The sequence below is a fragment of the Filicampus tigris genome, chromosome 20 (assembly GCF_054856515.1).
Source record: "Filicampus tigris isolate MCC_2025a chromosome 20, RoL_Ftig_1.0, whole genome shotgun sequence".
Lineage (NCBI taxonomy): Eukaryota > Metazoa > Chordata > Actinopteri > Syngnathiformes > Syngnathidae > Filicampus > Filicampus tigris.
This window is the reverse complement of record NC_141236.1, coordinates 4,661,128-4,683,597: the sequence shown is the minus strand read 5'-3', so window position 1 is coordinate 4,683,597 and position 22,470 is coordinate 4,661,128. Positions and strand designations below refer to the sequence as shown.

At 43.5% G+C, this 22,470-nt stretch overlaps 1 protein-coding gene across 1 annotated transcript; it reads right to left on the bottom strand.

The window, feature by feature from the left end:
- Positions 1 to 8,281: 8,281 nt before the first annotated feature.
- LOC147127933 (calmodulin-1) lies at positions 8,282 to 22,197 on the bottom strand. Its single transcript, XM_086018504.1, has 6 exons — positions 22,062 to 22,197; positions 16,562 to 16,592; positions 15,611 to 15,754; positions 10,310 to 10,416; positions 10,065 to 10,200; positions 8,282 to 9,423 (listed from the first exon to the last, which is right to left on the bottom strand). The coding sequence occupies exons 1-6, from the start codon at positions 22,062 to 22,064 to the stop codon at positions 9,395 to 9,397; spliced, it is 450 nt and encodes a 149-aa protein (XP_085874630.1). The 5' UTR covers positions 22,065 to 22,197; the 3' UTR covers positions 8,282 to 9,394.
- Between the last annotated feature and the right edge of the window lie 273 nt (positions 22,198 to 22,470).

Below are 22,470 nucleotides of genomic sequence, written 5' to 3'. Positions count from 1 at the left end.
ATAATTTAACTCTCTATCCCAGAGGAATCTAGCATAAAAGGTTATTTTTAGATGAACAAACTGTGGGCATTTGTGTGTGCTTGTCCGCTGACCCTCTGTTAAGACTGGACTGGCGTAACTGTATATGCAGCAGCTCCATTACCACCCAGTACGCCTCAAGCACTCCAGTATGTTTGGAGGCCTTTGTCTGTTGCTTTTTTGTGTGTGTCTGTGTGTTTAAGGAATAGCCCAAGACACTCTCAAATGCAGACTCTTGCAAGTCGTATTTTTACGAGTATAAAGTTGGGAGTTATATGAGGAAAAAGTGTCATTTTAGAGTAATGTCATTTCAGCAACAAAGTGCCCCATTAATTAAATAAAAATTTAAAGATACACGCACACAGCAACCTTTTTTCACTGCGGCGCCATCTGCTGGATCCGGTGGGTCACTGTCCCACTTGACCCCAATGTAAGCGGAGTTTCACCGTGACTGAATTCCGTGAGTATTGAATGGGTGGAAAGTAACTCTTTCCTCATTCAATTCAGAACCTAACATAAAATTGAGACCAAGCGTCCTTTGTTTTCACAATAGCGTTTTGAAGGAAAAACATCCGGTGAATCAGTCATTCTCCAGCCATATAAGCTACAATACAAACACTGTTTTTCGTGCTTTTGAATGACGTAAGAGTGACCTGAGGTCAGACAAACTTTTCTCAAAAATCCCACCTGTCCCTTTCATACCTCAGATAACTTAGTTCACGGCGGGGATGCTGGCTATTTATGTTCAAGTGATGCTCTGGTGTGATTCAGCCTCCGCTCATAACGGAAGCAAGGATTGGTTTGAGGGCACAGGATGAGAAGATGGAAGTCGTCATGCTCTTTCGATTGGAGGGACCACGTCCTCTCGCTGTTCCCAGTAGACAGGCGGCCTCAACTGGCCAATGAGTGCGTGCTGCCAGCCGCCCACCTGGTGACGAGGCCCATGTGTGGGCGCATACGGCGGAGAGGCTCGGTGCTGTTGTCTTACCTTGTCTCATGCTCGTTGTACCTGTTACAAAGACTATCAAAAATATTCACGGTCGTATTCTCATAATACGTCGTACGGATGTTGAGTTCTCTTTTGATTTAGATTTCAGTTCAACACTTGGTGTGGCAAAAACAAAGCTTGTACTAAGCACGTTTTCCCCCTGATATTTGGAGAACTGTCTGAGACAGTGAGAACAGGTGTGAAAAAATACTTTAGTATGTGTATTTTATTTGAAGCAGAAGTCAACCCAAACATTTTTTTTTTTTTCAAAAATATGTTCTATGCAGGCCCACTAGTTGAAACACAGCATTCTGATTAATATTGCATTTGTGGATGGATGAATGGATGCGATATGAGTTAAGCAGCAAAATTCACCCGTTTTTAGCCAGCTCAGGGGGCGGCCATTTTGTCACTTCTGTCAACTGAAAATGACATCACAACTGCTCACGGCTCAGGCAACAACTAATCATGGCTCAGCTTCAGAAAACAGGTGAGCTGTTACCTGAGCCCTGAGCAACTGTGATGTCATTTTCAGTCGACAGAAGTGACAAAATGGCCGCCCCCAGAGTTGACTAAAAATGTGTGGATTAACTCTTATTCCACAAACGCAATATTTATCAGAATGCTTTGTTTCAACTAGTGGGCCTGCATAGAACATATTCTTGAAAAAATATGTATGGGTTGACTTTAACTTTAACTATTTTAACTTTAAATGTGCTAAAATTGACTAGGAGAATAGAAAGTTATTTTCTCCTTGAAGGTTAAGTGACCAAATATGGTTTCTTGCTCTATAAAAAGCTACCCCCCCCAAAAAAAAGAAAAAAACCTGAGATACTACACATAAAATAAAACAGCAGTACACAATTGTTCAGACCATTTGCTGTGAAATGTTCATTTTCCATTTCTTTTGATCATCCTTGTGATGCTTGTACAACTTGATTGAAGTCCACTTGCGTTCAGTTAGCTGGACACAATTTGGCGAGGCAAATATCTGTCTAAATAAGGCCATCCATCCATTTTCTTTCTCACAGTAAAAAAAAAAAAAAAAAAATAGAACAACAACAAGCTATGAGGTCAATGCACTGTGGCAAAGCAGATCAGGGCAAGGCTGCAAAAAATTCCTCCCATGAGCACGGTGACCTCTGTAATTCTTGAATGACACAAGTCTAGGACAACCACGTCTCATCCCGAAGCAATTTGAGCACATTTTCCTCAGACATGGTGACCTTGGGGAGATTAAATATTCGACCTGTAGACCATAGCTCGAATACCAATGTGTCTAAATGTATGCTGGATGAGTCAAGCAGCATCATTAGTTGATTCATGCTGCCTATCAGGATATCATTAGCATTTATCCGAGAAGTTTTGAAAAAAAAAAGGCGCAGCGTCAATCTCTTTATGATGACGCTCGGCCTGCGAATGTCACATGACCAAACTCAGAAAACAGGCAACACCAGCAAAAAAGGTGAAGTCTCCTTTTAGCCCCGGGATAGCCACATGCAGCATGTCGAAATACCTCATGCAGACAGTATGGAAATGCTAAACCTCTTTTTTTTTTTTTTTTTTCTGCACCTGCTGACAGTTGTACCTCCCGTCAGTCACCGCAGCTGTGAATTAGCGGCCGCTGACGCTTGGCCCTTCCTGGGAACAAATGCCCTGTCCTTCCTGTCAGTACCTTTCACATTGAGTATTATATAATTTCACAGACTCAGCCCCCCGCATTTGTCTCTCCCACCACCCCTTGACAGCCTTTATTTTATTTATTTATTTATTTTATACCCGCCCCCGCGCAGCACAAAAATGAGGCCTGCCACAGCAGGACACAAAAAGTCAGAGTCGGCTCGTTGCCTCAGCCATTCTTGACATTCAAATACAACGTGAATTCAGGGACACCGACAAGGAGGAAGGAAAGGAGAGTCCGGTTATGACAAACACGATAAACGTCCTCAGGGCACAGATCGCCACCAAGGTTGAACTGGTGAAAAAAACAAACAACGGACCGGATTTGATGACAAGGCTGTATGGTTTTTGCATTTTGTGGTTGGGTCCCATTCATACTTAAAGTGGAAGTCAACCCCCAAAATTTCTTTACAATAATATTTTTTATGCCGCCCCACTAGTCAAAACATGGCGTTCTGATTAATATTGCGTTTGTGGAATATGAGTTAAGTAGTCAAATCCATCTGTTTTTCAGGGGTCGGCCATTTTGTCACTTGCCGTTGCACAGGTAACACGGCTCACCTGTTTTCTGAAGCTGAACTGTGATTGGTTGTTGGAATAGAATATATTATCGGAAAGAACATTTTTTGGGTCGACTTGGGTAAGAACAATTCATAGAGTAGATTTGTTTTTTGTTTTAAATGGGGGTGTCTGTAAGTGGCGCGCTGGGCAATTGGTGAACCAAGCCATCATATTTGTATAATATGCACCAAATTTAAATGTTTAACTTATGAACTATTGTACTTGTAATATGTAATAAATAAAAGATAAAGAAGCATAAACCAGAGTGCCAAAACAGTCTGTGTTTAATTGTATTGTTCCTGGCAGGCCCTTTGAGTGCAAAGACGACTTTAAGTTTGGCTTTTTTGAATTATTAAATGTGGAAGAAGGGGGCATTAACTTTAAAGGATGAAACAAGATTACTCTTGTGGGCTACCGAACAAGACATACCACATTGAAGTCTGCGTGAAATTGGAGGCCCGGGTCTTTTGCTCTGTTCTGTTGTGCGTGTTTGTGATGGATGGACGTGTGAGGGAAGAGTAGATTTGATTCAAACCAATTTTATTTTTTTATGAAGATCTACGGCCTTCCCGCCCTCACAGTTATTGTTGTTGTTTCAATCACATGACACATCATCCCGGCTGATGTGCAATCGGCGCTTTACAGGATGTCCATCAAGGTTAGCGGCGCATTGCAAACCTCTTCCGTCATGCTCGGGGAGGGGTGGGGGTGGGGGTGGTGTCGGTGGTGGTGGTGGTGGGGTTTCTCGCAGAAGCTTTTGCCTTGTCACATCTGCAATGCCTCAGTCGGCTACCACTGCATTATGTTGCATTTGCATCTGCCTCTGCAAGGCTACCCCACCCCCGTTTTTCACCCCCGCGCCTACCCCTCAAACATTTTTCCTTTTTCCTTCCTCAAGTGTAAGCTTTTGGGGATCGCTCTGCAGGTGCACGCTTAGAGGTCATTACGTGGATGTGTAATTATTGAAAAAAAAAAAAAAAAAAAACCTGGAAAGATTGGTTGAAAAAATGAGGGGGAAACACATCATAGAGGGGAAATTCCTTTCAGGAGGACCCCAGCTTTTTGCGGCTTTCACCCCCCCCAACCCTTCCCCAATTTTTTTTGCCCACTCTAGCGCTTTCCTGTCTCTTTGCATCACTCCCCCCTGCATTGAATTCCCACCCTCCCTCCTTTTTTTTTTTTTTTTAACTCAAGGGAGGGGTCCGGGGGGGGGGGGTTACCCCGTTAGAAAATATGCTGATGCTGACTGTGAGGGAGTCCACCCTCCCTCACTGATCAAGTGTACGTAAATACTGTTTCTGCCTTGTTTCCTTTGAAGTCCCCACTTGAATTAATACATGACATTTCTTTCCCAATTAGTCTTTGTGTTAGCTGCTCGAGATTGGCTCCTCATTTAGTTAGTTCTTGGTTTGTTTCTCACGAGCTTCTCCTTTCTCTGAGGTGAGTGGAGCACTTGCTTGAAGGCGAGTCCATGTGAGTGCAGTCCAGGTGCACGTTATCGCCCTGTTTGGACTCTCCCAAGTGGCAACCATAGGAGGGGAGGTTTATTGGGGGGACTCTGTTGTAATGTTTTAATTAGAGACATTTAAGGTGTAATTTGAAAGGATAAATGAGAGTAGTGTAATAAAACAGCTAAAACAATTGTGTACATATGTTTCTAAAGGAGGTTAATATTATTGAGACTGTTTTTGTAGGTTAACTGTCACCCTTCAATGGTTTGGCTTGTCATTTTGAGTATTTTTACTCAGTTATCCAGTGCAGGAAATAACAGCACTGATGACAAACGACAACCTACTGTATATGACATACACTGTAAATTGCGGTGGCGTGAAGTAAAGTTTTACTTGAGCGTTTTTATTCTACATTTGAAACATATCCGTATTTTGTGTTACATACCGCGTAGCCACAAACTGCACTCAAGCAACTTTTAACTATGACTCAAGTACATGTCAAAATAGTCCTCCACAATATTACGTGTGTAAGACGAAGTATTCTGTTCAAAACTACAAATCCAGCCACATTAAGCGGGCCTAAACCGACCCATGGGGTATCACGATAGGCTCACCAGGCAGAGATTGTTCATTAAATATAATAGGACATAATTTGATTATGAAGAACTTCGACATGTGGATTCACCTACATTCATGAGAAATGCTGACATCGGTCTCATTTAAAAACCATGAGTTCTTCCAATTTACGTCTTTGCCTTCAGTGCTGTGCATCCATTGCGAATGGCTTTTTTCTCCTGGTTCCTTTTGAATATGCGCAGCTCGAGTTCCTTGTAGTTGGAAAAGCGTTATACAAGTTATACAAGTGAAAAGCGCAGTCTCTGACGAACTAAGGTAAATAGATGGAGCAATTATAATAATTTAGATAAAAATACAAGTAGTGAGAATGTACCTGAATGTAATGGAGTAAAAGTAGTGTTTCTTAACAAGAAATGCGCAAATGTTTACGCAGAGCTGGGTATTTTACTCAAATTGTCCGTTTATTGCCTTCCGCCTGCAGCCGGGGTACCCTTGTTTTAGTATTAGTTTTAGTTTTTTTCTAATATATGGAGCATTTGTCAAGTGTAGTATTTTTTTTTTAAGTCAGTATTGTGTAGTAAAGCAATAAAAGTGAGCTATCATGCTAGCTAGCTCCTAAAACAAAAACATGCTACATGTAATGTGGTTTTTATACACTTGTACGTATACTTGTATACGGGAGTGCCGTACTTTTGCTATATCTAGTCTAATGTACACCCATCAAAATAGTGTTATAATCTTCCTTTAGGCATGTTTTCATACAGCTCCCTATATTGCACCTAATAAAATTGTGCAGGTTGTACCTAATGAAGTATCCACCGAGTGTGACTGCTGCCTGCAGTGTTTTTTTACACAGATAAGGCCAAGGGTGCGGTGTTGATGTGCATGCTCTCCGTGTGGCCTCTAGTTACCGCCAGCTGACTGCTCTTCTGAAGCCGAACAGGGCGCAGGTTGTTATTAAAGAGCTGTTTGTATCGCATGCTGTTTTTTTTTTTTCATTAGCAGTAATCTTATATCGTCGCCTCTGAATATTGCATGAGGTCCGGGGAGGCTCAGTTGTCGTGACACCTCCGTAATATTTTACAATCAAAGATGCATGAATCTATTCTTCTCGGTAAATGGAATGAAGCCTGACGTAGATGCTCAAAGACTGTGACAATGATGGATAGTAGGGAGAAAAAAAACAGAGGAGTGAGTGGAGTCCATCAAAATGAAAAATGCAGATGGCTACCAAAGGAGCCCACAGAGATGGGGAAATAAAGATAGAAACAGCCACCAAGTCGGACGGATTGACGTGAAAAAGACACCGAGGCAGATTTAGAGCTTCGCTCGGTTTGTTTGGATGACGGTTGGTGCTGTGTGCATTGTGATTGAGGGCGTTGCATTAACACAACGCGGTGAAAACGGTCCTCCAAGGCCCATAATAGGCAGCGAGGCTGCAAGAACATTATATCTGAATCCATGCAACCTAATTACGAAAGGTGTCTCTGCACTGGGAATACTGAAGGAAGTGACAATTTGTAGAGGGAAAGCATACTTGTAGCCGAGCCACGAATAATGATCTCAGAAGTGGCATGTAAATGCTGAATGATGCTGTCATGTAGCCAAAATACACAACAAATAATAGGACAAATTAGTTCTTTCAAAACTGTAAGAGAGGTACACATTTTTCAGAAAAATGCTAGAAAACTAATGGTATGAGTAGTGTGAATGTTTGCCTCGCAGCATTCACTCAATAATAATTGGAAAAATGCTTTAAGCATTCACAGCAGATTTATTTTTTTGTGTGTAGGCTTGTCTCAGCACATTCACACAAGATATCCTGGATATAATCCCGCTTTTTTTTGTCGTATGCCTTATCACTGTGTTTGTTTTTTCCAAAGTGGGCGTGGTTGGGCGTGACACATGATATCTGGACTCGGCCAGTCCTCACGTTACGGCCTCCGCAGTGCGCTGCTTCGTTTACACTTGAAATATTTATGTTCTTAATTTAACCGCCAGGGTGCTCAGGTGTCTCGTCCTCGCCTCCGTGCTTTAGTGGGATTGGTTAGCTGGTTTCCTGGCTGCATGAACAGGTTTGAGATTGTAACTTCACTTGTTCGTAATCAAGTGACTAACAACCGTAGACTTGAGTTTCCCTGTCGACCTTTGGCCTTCCCTGCAACTTGATTAACGCATATCTACACAGATAATCAGTATGTTGAAATTCAGTCTATGACGTCAGACACACCATTTCACTGATTGAAGTATCAATCAGACCCCTCAAAAAAATAATACTCCAAAGACATTTGATGGTCGTATGCTTCCAACCTTGGGAGGTTTGGGGAAGGCTTTTTTTATTTATTATTTTTTAACTTTCACTTCCATAAGGTGTAATAAAGTGTCATGTTTTTCTATTAGGCCCGCAGCCACAAATAAGGGTGAAAATGAAACCGTACTATTTTGGCAGGGCTACAAATTTGTGCTATAAATAGTGGCTATGGTTATGACTAGTGTGTGTACGAGAGCTGCCTCCCAAACCTGGTCAAGTGTGGTCCAAATATAGCAGAGCAGTTCTTTACTGATTTCTCAGATGTTGAAGTAGGAAGGTGTTAGGGGGCAAATCAAACGCCCTCCTGCCTTCATCGCGTCAGTGCTGCCTTTGTCTTACCAGGCCGAGCCAACATGGAGTCAGTAACAAAGGCTTTATTCCAACTCCCACCGGCCTTTGGGAAAAAAAAAAAAAAAAAACTGACATCCCAGTTATAGCATGCTCCTGTTGCCTAGCAACCATCCAGGTCTTGCAGGAGTGGAGTCATAGTGTGTTGCTGCCTCTCAGTTACAACCTTAGAGCGTGACGTGACGCTCCACAGGCCCCGCCCCAATGACAGTGCACGTGCAGATGCTTACAATCGTTTATTATTGACACATCAGTCTCATTAGCGGACAAAAATACAGATTACTTTTTCTATTTTTGAAACCAAGCATAGAAATAAATGATTGAAAAAAAGAATGACAAAAGACATGATAAAGTTCATGGTTTTTATTTGAAAAAAAAACAACAAAACAAAACAAAACAAAACAAAAAAAAACTATAGCATGTACAACTTGGAATGAATGTAAACTGAACTCAGATTAAGAGCGGCGGCGAGCTCCTCAACAGCGTGCGCCGTGAACGCAGCGCGCCGCTCGCTCGTCCGAGTCGAGAAACAGAAGAGAAAAAAAAAGTGAAGGCCAGTGATTCTCTCTTGCAAAAGAAAACAGGACAGACACTCCATCTCAGCGAAAGAATGAAAAAAAAAAAAAAAAAAAAATCAAAGAAAGAAAGCTCACCGTAAGACTCTTGAAGTCCCCCCCTCCTCCTTATAAAGGGCAGGACACACAACTACTAAGATGGTCTTCCATATAACAAAAAACAAACAAAAAAAAAAGAACATGCCAAAATGTTTTTTTTTTTGTTTTTTTTAAACTTTCCCCCCCCCAAAATTTTAGCTAGCATACAATTAAGTCCCATTCCACTTTATGCTTAATGAGTCAGAACCTGGAATATTCTCTCATCTTAACATTACAGGGTTCCTCTCCAAATACAAAAAAAACTGTACCAAACCATCAAGAGGACAGTGTATATTGGAATCAGCACGCTCTGGTAGCCCGGAGGAGGGTTAGGGTTAGGGGTGGAGGTATTTTGGGGATGTTTGTATGTGCTCCGGTCTCAAGCTTGCATGCACAAAGAACAGAAAAAGAGAGATATAGAGGAAATGACCAGCCCGGACATTTACCACGAGCAAATAGAACTGGACACCAACTTCTTTGCTTTAGTCTGAAAGTAGTCGTTACAGGGTGGATGTTATTATTTGTTCAGTACTGATGCTAAATTGATTTCCAGAGGGAGGGAGGAGGGGAAGGAGGGGAAGGGTCACTAACCATCTTTATCATGCAGATATTTTTGTCTATTTTTTTTTTCCCTGTGTGGACAGAAGGATATTGTATTCAACATTCAATTATTTTCTATACAGAAACAGTATGAATAAATGAACTTTTTTTTTTTCTCCAAGAGGTAAGTAAAACATTTGGATTTTTTTTTCCCATTTTTTTTTTTTTTCTTTTCTTCTAAGAGGGGACTGAATGGGGTGGGCAAGCTTCACTTTGCGGTCATCATCTGTACAAACTCTGCAGAAAAAAAGAAGAAAAGAACAAATGTATCAGCTTTTCAAGGGGAAACAAGAAAATGTGCCAAACACTCACATTTATTTAGGTTAGGTTTAATAACATTGATATGAATTTAAAACTGAAGTCAACCCCCTCCAAAAAAAAATTCTTTACAAAAATATGTTTTATGAGCCACCACTGGTCTGTCTAATAAATATTTCATTTGTGGAATATGAATTAAAAAGCAAAATCCACTCGTTTTTGTCCATCTCGGGGGCGGCCATTTTGTCACTTTCTGTCAACTGAAAATGACATCACAGTTGCTCAGGTGACAACCAATCATGGCTCAGCTTCAGAAAACAGGTGAGCCGTGTTTGGTTGTTACCCGAGCTCTGAGCAACTGTGATGTCATTTTCGGTTGACAGCAAGTGGCAAAATGGCCGCCCCCTGGCATGGACAAAAATGGGTGGATTTTACGGCTTATCCCATATTCAACGCAGTGTCCTTTAAGTGACAGCGGGGGGAGAGACAACTGGTTTTTTTTTTGGTTTTTTTTGCCTCCATCTAATTATCATGAATGACGTCGTCAAGTGCGCCAAGCTTGTCGCCCTCCCACATTTAATGAAAACATACATTTCTCAATTGATTATAATTGGGTTTACCTTCGTAGTTGACCTGTCCGTCTCCGTCGATATCTGCTTCTCTGATCATCTCGTCCACCTCCTCGTCCGTTAGCTTCTCGCCCAAGTTCGTCATGACGTGACGAAGCTCTGCGGCGCTGATGTAGCCGTTTCCATCCTGGACAAAAGAATTGTGGTGGCACACATTATAATGGGTCTTACCCAATCTTTGATTTAGTCATAAATCGTTTTTTTTTTTCTAAACAGTGTACATTGACAGTACTTACCTTATCAAATACCCGGAAAGCCTCGCGGATCTCCTCCTCGCTGTCTGTGTCCTTCATTTTCCTTGCCATCATGGTCAAAAACTCTGGGAAGTCGATGGTTCCATTACCTGGAATGACCAATGAGCCCCCATTTAATCCAAATGGCAATTAGATAAAAGCAAACTTTGCTAAGCAGATGTCATCACACTACATTAAGCTGATGAAAAGCACCAAAATGAAAGCATTAATTTCGGCATTCCTCTCTCGGTTTTCTGTCTCAATTGTCATATGCGGGCGGCGTCGATACGTCCTGGTGGCGCAACTTGAGATCGCCTAAAAATGATTTTCGTGCACACCTTTGTTTCTATGACAAATGCAATGGCAGCAGGCTGAGGAGGAGGGGTGGGGTGGGGTTGGGGGCGGGGGTTCTCGGTTCGGTGGCGTGAGAGGGGACCGTGTGTGCCTTCCTTAGGGAAGCCCTGCGACGATGCCGCATATGTTACACAGCGCAGCAGGATTCCAGGGAGTGGGTGGGGGAGGTGGGGGGTTGGTTAGGGGAGACCCACAGCTACTCATCCATAATGTAGACAGAGCGCGAACAGCTGGAAGGCCGTATAAATCAAACGCCCGTGTCTCCTGTAAGGAAATCCCAGCTTGAGAGATGTGGAAGAAGGACAAAAAAGGTCAGCTGGGATTGGCTTCAAGGGCCCACAACTGTGAATTGTGATAAGCAGTGCAGCAAATGGATGTGTGGTCTCTGGTCACTACAGCAAAGGACAAGGCAAAGCACAGCGAATAGATTTTTGGGTCTTAAACTCTGCGGACAAAAAAGATGGGAGACAAAATATTCAAAGTCTTTAATGAACACGTATTAGATAAGGTCAGCTGGGACAAAGCGTTACTGTGCTCCTTTCTGACCACTGAAGGTTTGACAAATAACCAATTAGTTTGTGTTGAAAACACCTGGTAACCCTTGCAGCTGAACTTGTGATCAGCTAACTGCGCATGGGTGGAAATGTCTTTCTGTTGGCATTTTCATAGACCAGTGCAGTTAGAAAAGGCGGTTTGAGCCGGTGTGGGAGTGAACACCGCCGTCTTGCTTACCGGCCAATGGAATATTAATTTAGTAATATAAGGAACTGCAAGTAGACCCCCACGGGAGGCTAATGTAAAAGTTGGCCACGGTGATCGCCGATCACAGCTGTGAAGTGGGTACTTCCACCCTTGGTTGGTTTTTAGTTGGTCTATGGGCTCGTATACTTTCTGTCACCAAATTGTCAGCTGCTCAGAGTTCATGTCAAAGAAAACGGCGCAGCGCTGTCTGCCAAATTCCCCAAAACGGTAAACTAGATTTACCCCGGCACAAAAATGACGACGTGCCAATTTTTACCGCAAATGCACATGCTACGAAAATAGAGGCCTCAACGTGTTGGTCACCAGAATCAATATACCTCGAGAGGAGAGGAGCTACTACGAGGTTGGATTCTGTTGAAAAGTTGCTTTTACATGTTTGGACTAAATACAGGATTGTAGTATGATTAAAAACTCAATTTAAAAAGGTCTGATGGAATTACAGTTAAAGGTCGGGGACACTCAGGGCAAAGCAGCCAGAGGGATTAGCCCTCGGGTGGGACAGACGGGCGAGGGGATTGTACAGATTAGACAATGACCGAGAACGCCTTGAGATAAAGAGAGCGACGGATGGAAATCTCGACGAGTGTACGCGTCGTGTGGATGGGGGGGGGGGGGGGCCCCCCAAAAAGGGACGCGGTAACGTGAAAGGGCAGATGGTGATCTCGCGGCCCAGGGTAACAATCCAAGGACCTGTTATCTAACGCGGAAGCGAGCCGGCAGCATCAAGAGAACTGGCGAGCGGGGGAAGGGAGGGGACGATGAGCGGAGGATCGAGGCGGCCCTCGAGCAATCGCTCCCCAAAAGCACCGCGGTGGCGAGATGGACGCAAAGGAGGATGTGAAGACTGCGAGGAAGAGCGACGGATCATGGTGGGAGGGAAGCAAAGGAAAAATGAGCGTTAAGGGGTGGGGGGTGGGGGGGGGGGGGCTAGTGGGCGTTGGAGATGAGGGAGATGCGAAGTGGAGAGTGTAAGGAGTGAACCGAGTGGGAGATGGTGTGATTACACATAAGAGGCGCGCTGACGCAAACCATCCAAGGCTGAGGCTTCTCTGTGCTCATTGTTGTTGCTTTTGCATCCCAAGCCTTTCATGAAGCCCTTTGAGGAAGAGTCATGAGGAGTGCTTGCTTTTATGACACGGCCATCAAAGAACACTATTTCCAATACCATTGGACAGCCAGAAAGGTCGATTGAGTCGGATCACCGCATGTGCAGCAGCAACGGAAATACGGTTTATTCGAAACGTGTTCTGTGCATAAGCGGCGATGGGACTACAGTCTTCCCTCACTTTTGGCGGGTGATGCGCAATTGGACGTAGTCATGACAACTCATTTTTGCTTTGCACAACAACATAAAACAAGGATTTAAAAGGCAGATTTTCATCCACCAGGATTTTTACCTTAGGCTACAATACGATGTGGGATTCTACAAAAAAGGAACAGTTTTAAGACTTAAAAAAAAAAAAAACCCTAACAGTTATTTGCCGACGTTTTGTTGTCCTCGTTTGCTGTTGGGAGGCAGAGCGCGCTCCGCTCCCAATTTCTGAACGGCGTTCTGTACTATCCGGCTTGCAGCGGGCTCCGGTTTTCGGGGTACTCACAGAATTTGAATAACGTTATAAGTTTCTGAAAGGTCTGAGTGAAGTGCGCTTGGAGCGTATTTATGAAAACACCCACGATGAGGTTTTGGGGGGCATTGAGCGCTGGGGTGCATTTGGAAATATTCGTTCAGAGAAACCCGAGAGCGTTGTAGAAATGTGGACTGCGAATGTCCCCCCCTCCTTAAAAAAAAATAAATAAATACAATTTGACATTTCTTGACCGGTCTCACTTAGTAGGAATAAAAATAGCAAGAAAACACGCAAAATAGCGAGGCAAAACCGCAATAAATAAAGTTACGGTCCCAAATGAAAATCAGCAATGAGTGAATCTGCGATAAGCGAACCGTGAAATGTATTTCCATCGAGCTAAAGCTGCTATCCTCTCCCGCATTCGGTTGAATGTGCTGCTTAAGCCCCCTTGTTCGGTAAATAAAGGTGATTTTCGATGGGCCCGCTTCCATCTCACGGCTGCTGATGTGGGTACTGGATGTGCAAAGAGAGGCCTTATGTAACCACTTTTATTTTCCATTACTAGCTTCACTGCTGTCTGACCTAGATTGCATCAGCCCAGGGAGGCAGAGGCAGAACGAGGGGATGCTAGTGATGATGTGTGTGCGCGTTCGGAAATGCTTGCTCGCTGCTCTTTGGTGGGAGCCAGAGAGTGGGGGGGGAGGGCGCTGAGGATGGGGAAAGGACGCTGTGGTAACCGGGCGGCCAACTTGCGGCGCAATTGATTTGCCCCTCATCGATGCGGGCCCGTTTGCGAAATCCTATAAGCTGACAAGTTCTCACGAGGACCCGTCAGAAACCCGTGCGAAAAGTACAGCGCTACTATCACGTACGATACAGTATTTTCCGGCAACTCGAGCTGAGTGTACGTTTGCTAACCCCCACACATGAAAAGTAGTGCTACCTCTCGTAAAACACTCCACAAATGAGTCAGTTAACGGATTGATAAGTATCCTGTTGGTTGTGTGGATTCCACTGTTGATTTATCGTGTCTTGTAACAATGCACTTTCAGCGCGTTAGCAGCATTCTTAGGCAAGCTAGTGAAGTTAGCACGTCAGGACCGCGGCTACTTTGTGTTTCATGTGCGGAGGCTTAGTCGGACCAGTTGTCTGCCCTTGACTTAACATTACATTCTTGTTTGCTTTGCCCAAAGTATTTAATGTCAGATTGCTACAAGTATTAGTTGAAAAATCTTACTCTTGAATTAAACATATCGACGACCAATGACTTCTTCATAAAATCTCCCCATTGTTCAAAGGAATTTAGTGTAATGCTTTTTAAAGTCGGCCAACCATCTACCAGGTTTAAGTGCAGTCCATTGATTAGTATCAAAGGCTACCGAATTCTCCTGAGAACTGCACAACACTGAAAGCTAACATCTTCAAGTCTATTGCCCAAGGACAGCCTCATCTTCTTTTGACAAAGGAGGAGGAAACGTCAGGAGGTTGTACCTTTAGACCCTGCCCTTTTGTCATTCTCATTTATGATTTATGCAATGTGCACTTTGGACACCTTTTTTATGCGCTTTGTGCAGACACGGGCCTACTAGCCTAAACACGCTGTTCAGATTAATACTGAGTTTGTGGAATATGAGTTAACCAGCAAAACCCACCCGTTTTTAGCCATCTCATGGGCGGCCATTTTACCCCTTGCTGTCCACTAAAAATGACATCACAGTTGCTCGTGGCTCAAACTCAGAAACAGGTTAGCCGTGATTGGCCATTACCTTAGGCTCCCCTAGCAAAATAGCCGCTACCTGAGATGGATAAACTGGTGGATTTAGTTGCTTAATCAATAAACCACAAAAGCCATATTAATCAGAATGCTGTGTTTAGACTAGTCAGGGCACATACAACCTATTACACGCTTCCCTTTTCAATGATTTTCAACACGGCAAATGATGTTGGAGCAGAATGTGACTAAACAGCAGACAGACGGACGTGATGTCAGAAAGTCAAGCTGGCCACACAGTTGGCTTCGACAGTTGGTAGAAAAGGGAGGGGGGTGACAAATACACAAAACACCACCGCATTAAGAAGTTGTCGTGCTACCCTCCATGCATTCTTCTCGACAAAGTTGCGGAAGGTTTGTTGTACTTGCTGAAATAAATGGATGACTCTGAGGTTCTGGTCCACTCTATATCATACTTGCTAATTGTGAGGGGAAACGATCTACTTGACCCTCCACCTAGACGATTCTTTAAGGCTGAAGAGGGTACTCGTCACACAACCTCAGGAAACAGGAACAAAACCGAACTGTTTTGATGCCCTTTTACTAGTCATGGGAAAATGACGTTTCAAGATGCTTCGTGAACCACTGGTTTTATTTTTTGGACTCCTCCAGATGACACTGTTGGTTTAAAGAAAGGGGTTTAAGAATTGGCCAGTCAGTGTATTTTCAGGCCTAGGTTGAACAGAGAGTGCCAAGAGGAGTCAAAGAAATCCAACTGGTTCATGAAGCATCTTGAAGTTTCATTCTCCCATCACGACCTTTTACCATCATGATTCATCACCGTGATACATTTGAAGGTATTTGAATATTATATATATATATATATGCATTAGACAAGGGCCTACTGACCGTCAGCGTCCACCTCATTGATCATGTCCTGCAGCTCGGCTTCTGTGGGGTTCTGTCCCAGCGACCTCATGACGGTGCCAAGTTCTTTGGTGGTGATGGTGCCGTCGCCATCCTTGTCGAATAAGGAGAAGGCCTCCTTGAACTCTGGCAGAGGGCAGAGATACGATAACATTAGACACCCACCTACTGTTGCGATGCTTATGTTGGGAAACAAAAGAGGTCAAAACAAATACGGATTTGTTGAGGAATAGCTAACAGAGACCTCTGTAAATAAATAGCCCATTTTTAATTAAAAGACTAAAGTGCATGAAGGGTAAATTAAATGGCAGGCTTCTTAAACCGTTGGCGATTCAATGAATGTAAACCACAGAGTACTGAGGATTAACCTTGGAGCTTTAGCAAAAGCTAATTAGCCACAGAGTGGGTTTGATGAGGAGGAAAAAAAACAGTACAGCATCCGTATTAAGAATTCAAGCCTACGTGAATTGTCGTGAACTAAACTAATTGTAGAACTAAAACAATTTGGTTTTCATTGTGAATGAGTGGCTGGCACATCCGTTTCACGGTTACCAAGTTGCGAGTTTGAATCCAAGCTAAGGTCTTCATTTGTGAATTTTACATGTTACCGTGCTTGCTTTATTTGATACAGGAACTCAATTTTTCATTTCATTTTTTAAAATGTTAAACTTTTAAATTACCTATAGGCGTGAATGTGAGTGTGAATGGTTGTCTATGTGTCCTGTAAAATGGATGATGTAGCTTCATGGGTCTCACTCCTCTTAATACTTCCTCCACAAAATCCCATTCATTATGCAAAGCTAATGCTTTTCCAAGGGAGTGCAAAGTCCTTCATTATTCCTTTTTATTGTATGCCGTGATAACAGAGCCATGTTACGTAACGGGTGTGAGAGAAAAGCTTCATTGACTAAATTGCAACGGTGCCGTTCATACCTGCAATCTGCTCCTCTGTTAGTTGGTCGGCCTGTGGATGGAGAAAAAGAAGGGGAGGGGTGAGCGGGGGTAGCAAACAAACAAGTTACTCAGCACACACATTTTCCAAAATCCCAGATGTACTGGTCATCACATTCCACATCATCCATCCCCACCCACCACCACGCGTTTCAACACTGGAGACTGTGTTCGGGGCTCTGTTGGCCTCTGAGCTAGGTCTGAAATAGCATGCGCCCATGGGGGATGCCAACATTTACCAATAACAATACTCTAAATTAACAAGCTCTCATTGCTTTATGGATAAGTGCCAGTCTCACTCATGTTCTATTGCATTTTTTCCATCTCGTCCAAATGCATTTTTTCCCCCTCAACTCATGTTCTGGCTGTGCTAAATTGATTTGATCCTTATCACGCTTTAATGACTTTAGGAGTCCATCTCATTTCCCGGTCACAGTTTTGATTGCCGTGAAAGCAATTGCAGACATTTTGCGGATGCCGAAAGCCACTACGTAAACGTGTGTATCTGTGGGCCGGGTTTTCAGGTTAAAGCCATTGGTCAGCATGGTCACGGATTCAGTCTTCCGACCAACAGGGGGCAATTGCTGCTAGCTTGATAAACGGCTGCATTGGAAAACATTTGCTGTCATTGACACACTGGACTGACTTTGTTGTGTTTGCTGGCAAAAAAGGAACACACACGCACGCACAGACACACATATGCCTCTGACTGGCAATGTTCCTTGACACCAAAACTTTCCATTCCCAAGGCTCCAGTGAATTAGTCACAGTTGCCAGTTCTGCCTCCAAGTCAATTCCCACAGTGGTTTGGTGCACTTAAACGAGTATACCTGCAAATTAGCTCCGGATAGAGACAGACACAGAGGTCATCATTGAATCCCAGAGATGTGGAAAAACAATCAAAGTTTGGAGCTATTTTTACAAATCTAGGCAGTAAATTAGCAAGATCAATTAGATTAGAAAAAGTGCATGGCTTCAGGGAAATACTGTAGCAGCAGAAGTTTAACGTTGGTAAATGCATCACATAGCAATTAGGGATGGGCATTATGAAAAAAAAAAAACAAAAAAAAAACGTATTTAATCATGAATTGTTTCAAACTGACCACTGATCAATTGTATCCGGAAGTAATTGAGGCAAAATGAAGTGCACTTGTTTACTAGACCCAGCAGAGGCGCTGTTGTTTCAGTCTCAACTAGTTTTCTGTCTTAGAACAACATTACTTCAGCAACGTAAACTCCTCCAGACAGCATTTTTCTGCTCTCTGAGACACTGGCATGGAAACAAAACATCTGAACATTTAAATAATCTTTTAAAGATTACCGCTAAATTCTTCATTTTCCCAAGAGTCGAATGCTCATCCCTAATTGGATTTTCCGTTGATCTGATTACACTAGGTGGATAATTTGAAAAAAATTAACTGTTAGTTTTATGCTGATTAAAACTAATAATGTCATGCTGATTCCAAAATCACAGTCATTTTTTTGTTTTGTGTTTTCTCCACAAGCAAACTTCCTGACTAGCTATTGTAAGACATACCAGCTAATTACAATTGAACTCATCTACAGCAACGTGGCAACTTGTTTGTGCAGTCACAATTAAGACGTGGACGAAGTGCGGTGAGAGGTGTGTGCAGCTCCCAATCGGTCAGTGCTATAAATATCGGCAAACAGAAAACTAGCTAAAGAGTACTGTGACATCACTGCTACATCATTTGTCTGTCCATGATGTCATCAATGACATTCTTAACAGAAGAAGCCCAAAAATACAAAAGTAATAACTAACCATTATTTGATTTCAGAGTAATGACAATGCTAACTATGCCTTAAACAAGTGGTGCGAAAACAAGATTTGTTCCCCCCGCCCCTCTCAGTAATCACACAATGGCGATATTCAGTTAAATTGGATGCTCTCTGAATGACACACCCCAAGATGACCTTTTAACTCAACTATGCGAAAAACAAAATGCCTTCGCTGATGATATGAGTAGCAAACAGCGGATGAATCGATGGAGCCAGTCAGGGATTGTGAATAACCTCAGCAGCACTCATAAGATTAGCGGACATGATTCAATAACCTCTCTGGCAAACAACACTGCTTCCTTTTATACTTCCTTCCTGCGTCTATTCTGTGTTACAATAGGAAATGTCAAGAGGCAAAACACGCTGACTGATGTCATTCAGCTTGACTAACGTTCATTGTTGTCGCATTCCTGCCACCTCTTTGTTTTCATCACCCTCTTGTGGTAATTTCGCACTGCATTATTAATAAAGCGTACTTAATATTACAGTGGAACAGAACACTAAGACCGGTTGACCTGTTATTTGTATTCTTTACTCCTTTTTCCCAAAGGAAATAATGGAAAGTAAAATCATCTATTCCAGAGTCAAACTTTCACATCATAACTCCACTGTAATGTATTCTCAACTGTCATACAACTGTAAAAATGTCAAACCGTCGCCAAAAAACAAAAACAAACCTAGAAATGAATTCGTCTTTAATGACAGACGTAGCCAAGTATAAAGGACGGCTTGCTTGAGGGAAGTGAGCTTTATGCATCATGCTTTTTAACATTATTAACTGTCAAAATGCTAATTGTGTACTTACTATTAACTTGTGGTGTGAAATTACCCATGACATGTTGACAAATGCGTAGAGGAAAGATTACTGCATGTGCCTAGTGGGAGAGTCTGAACGATAACACCGCTAACGTAACAATTTGCATTCTGTTCTTCTTTAATGATGTCAACTTATGGTCCCTTCGGCCATATTTCACTGAGAAGCCAAGATAGAGACATGTGTAAGACTTTCTTCTGTTGTAACAAGTTGTCTGGCAATTGGTGCCCTTAAGTCTCAAGGGAGATTCTGAGATCGTACAGGATGTGCATAACATGTCGTATGCCGAATGTCTGACCACGTTTTGGGGATTTTCGGCCTCCCACTGCGTCCAGTGTACCCTCTTTGTCATGATGCATTGCTGCTACTGCTAGCGTCTCCTCGAGTGGACTGGGTGTGGGGTTTGGTGAGTCACTGCTATGATCTCCTCCCTTGGATTCGGTCCGAGCTGTCAGGTCTTCAGAAGTGCTGCAGCCACCAGGCCTATCACCGACCCATCCCTTCCTTTTCTCATTTTTCCTCCGGCTGGTCCTCAGCTCGCCGCGAGACCTCCTCATTTGGTTATTTCCGCCTCTTTTTCCTCTCCACATACTGCTCGGAGGAAACGCCCTGTGATTCACAATTCACCGACAGCTTGCAGTTTCAGCGCTTGGTGACTTAAGGGGTGCTCGGGGTGCTTTGCTGGCTGGCATGAATGGGTCAGCCACACCCACCGTTGCCTGAGCAGCCGGCCCCACAGCATTGCAGTCCGAAGGGGACTGCAGCGGGCTCGAGGTAGTTCACTCGGCCAAGGGGAGCCGAGCCGCTCATGTTTCCCGCTTGCACTCTCATATGATCGCACGGGGTTCACGTGGTTAGGTCAAACGGTATAACTGAATCTTTTAACAACGCTTATGTGTCACTGATGCCGAGTCATTATTCGCCAACTGAAAGGTGCAAAACCAGCTGTCACTCTGGCAGATGGGTGTGACACACATACACACACGCCTTTCATTCTGACACCAGCTCAGCGTGACCCACACACACGCTCTTTGTCAGGAAGCGGCGGTCTCAACGGAGTGCTCGACAAAAGACAGTTGGGGCCTTATGGGCTGAGTCGAGAGGGGCGGAGGAGGAGAGAGGACGGGTGTAAACAACACCGGCTTCTCTACACCCTGCGGACAAGGCTGGTCCACCATATGGCCGCGGTGGCCGTAGGTGGGCGGGTACTCCTCCGCACCACTCGCGCCAAGTAACTGGGAACCAACACGGGACACGGCAAGGTGTTGGCCGCCAAGCGTGTAAATTATTCACCGCGGTAGATCAGATGTCCTTAAAGTTACAAAACATGCATCGGGAAACAAGAGCGGAGCAGAAATGAGATCAGGCCTCGGCGTGGTCAATACTGCCACCGCAGCGTGGGGGGGCTGTTTACACTCCAGTGGACGTACTGATGCAGACAAGGGGCTTAAACTTTATAAGGGGGGGAGGCAATAACAAGCCACACGACAGTTACTGTGCTGCATTGCAACATGAAGCTGCATCACAGCCAATACCACAAATAGGACATCTGATCGCTACAGGAGAGGGACGTCTTAAATCCCCCGGGTCCATTAATGAACCATCAAGCATAAATTGAATAACCACAGGAAACTATAGCACTCCATTCCAAACTTTTCTTTACATTTCTAATTCAGTAATCACTCATGATCACTAATAACTGGAATGCACTTTTATCTCTTTGTTGATAGAGTGGGAGATATCCCATGATTCCAATCCCCTATAGCAAAGCGTCCATTTTGATTTATGTTTACAGTCACCAAACACGGTTGCTTGCCTTAAAAGGGCTATGTTGAAGACTTTTACAGAGTGACAACCATCTAAGGGCGTCCTTCCCATTAGCTGCAGATGTTAGCCTGTGCCTCTGTCAACTTTTACAATGCTGCGGTACTGCTTCATGCTAAAAAGTCACAAAAAGCACCAAAGTATCACAAAAGAACCGCATTATGTGTAAAGTCGTGTTTCTAAGCAGCACTGCTTTTGCAGTGACAAAAAACAGCATCTTGGATGATTAAACATATCAAAGTATATGCAAAAAGTAGTCATTCACGGGTATAACGCACATAGACCCAGAAAGGACTGCAACAGGCTGCAATGCAGTTACACCGCTGTCATGCATATTATTTCACACGTTAATTAAACCGGTGCCATTTCCTCATCGTGGCCCGGTATGGTATGGCATGGCGCGGCTAGGCCTCAAGGAGAAAAAATAGAACCCGGAGAAAAAGAAGACTCCGTGGGCAAAGTTCCACGGAATCAAAAAGAGGGCCATCTCCCACACTTCCTGCATGTCCTAATAGAGAATAATGTCAGCGTGTGCCTCGAATAGCGGCAAGGTAGGCGTCCCAACACGCCTGCACTCTGCAGGCGGATTGGAGAATGGGACTCGATGTACTTATGGCTGCAGAATATTAACGTAATAACTCAATCAAGTTATTACGCTGGTCCAAGTCGTAAAATAAAGCGCACAATGCTACAGGGGGGAAAACAGCAAGCACTGGCTGATATAGCCTTTTAGAATTGCGCAGTTATGAGGAAATGCGGTTCAAATTTCATACATTCGACACATTTACAGATATTAATGCACCTGTAACGAAACTGAAAACATCCTTATGCAGTTTTGATATTAATAACCCAGCGCACACAAAAGCGTTTTTTGCGGGCGTTTTCCGCCTCTCCGCACACAGAAGAGCTCACGAGTAAGTGATGGCGCTAAAATACATTCATTCGGGTTTTTTCTCCGCTACCAAACTAAAGGCTAAATTTGACCACCAGAATGTATTCAATGCTTTTCCCCGCCGAACAAATCAAATTAATCGGGATACATACCATGTCGAATGGATTGTGTGCTTGTCGGTGTGTGGAGGCAGACTAGGAATGTGCTCGTCCCTTCGATGGAGCTCCACTAGCGGCTGAAAGCGTGTATATTGCCGCGGCCAGAAGGGGGGGAATTGCTTTGTGTATCCCTCCGCCAATATGAGCGCTTATCACTCACTTCCTGATTCCTCATCAATGCCGTTTGCGGCTCGCTGTATGCAAATCGTCTTCAATGTGATGCTCAATGCAAATTATCATTTTTGCCCAATAGTGTATATAATATGTGTTATGCATATATAACGACGTAAAAGATGAATAATGTCTTCAGACGATAAGCATATCACCAGTGCTATGGTTGGTTACTGGAAACCGAGGCCACATTTTTTTTGTCATTTTTTCTTTCTATTATGATTATGAATAT

What these genes read in the sequence shown, in the direction of transcription:
- LOC147127933 (XM_086018504.1), bottom strand. An exon ending in CAATGAGGTGGACGCTGACG is followed by an intron (nt 10,417 to 15,610) that starts GTCAGTAGGCCC and finishes TGGTCATTCCAG; the next exon opens with GTAATGGAACCATCGACTTC. An exon ending in CTTTCCGGGTATTTGATAAG is followed by an intron (nt 10,201 to 10,309) that starts GTAAGTACTGTC and finishes TCTTTTGTCCAG; the next exon opens with GATGGAAACGGCTACATCAG.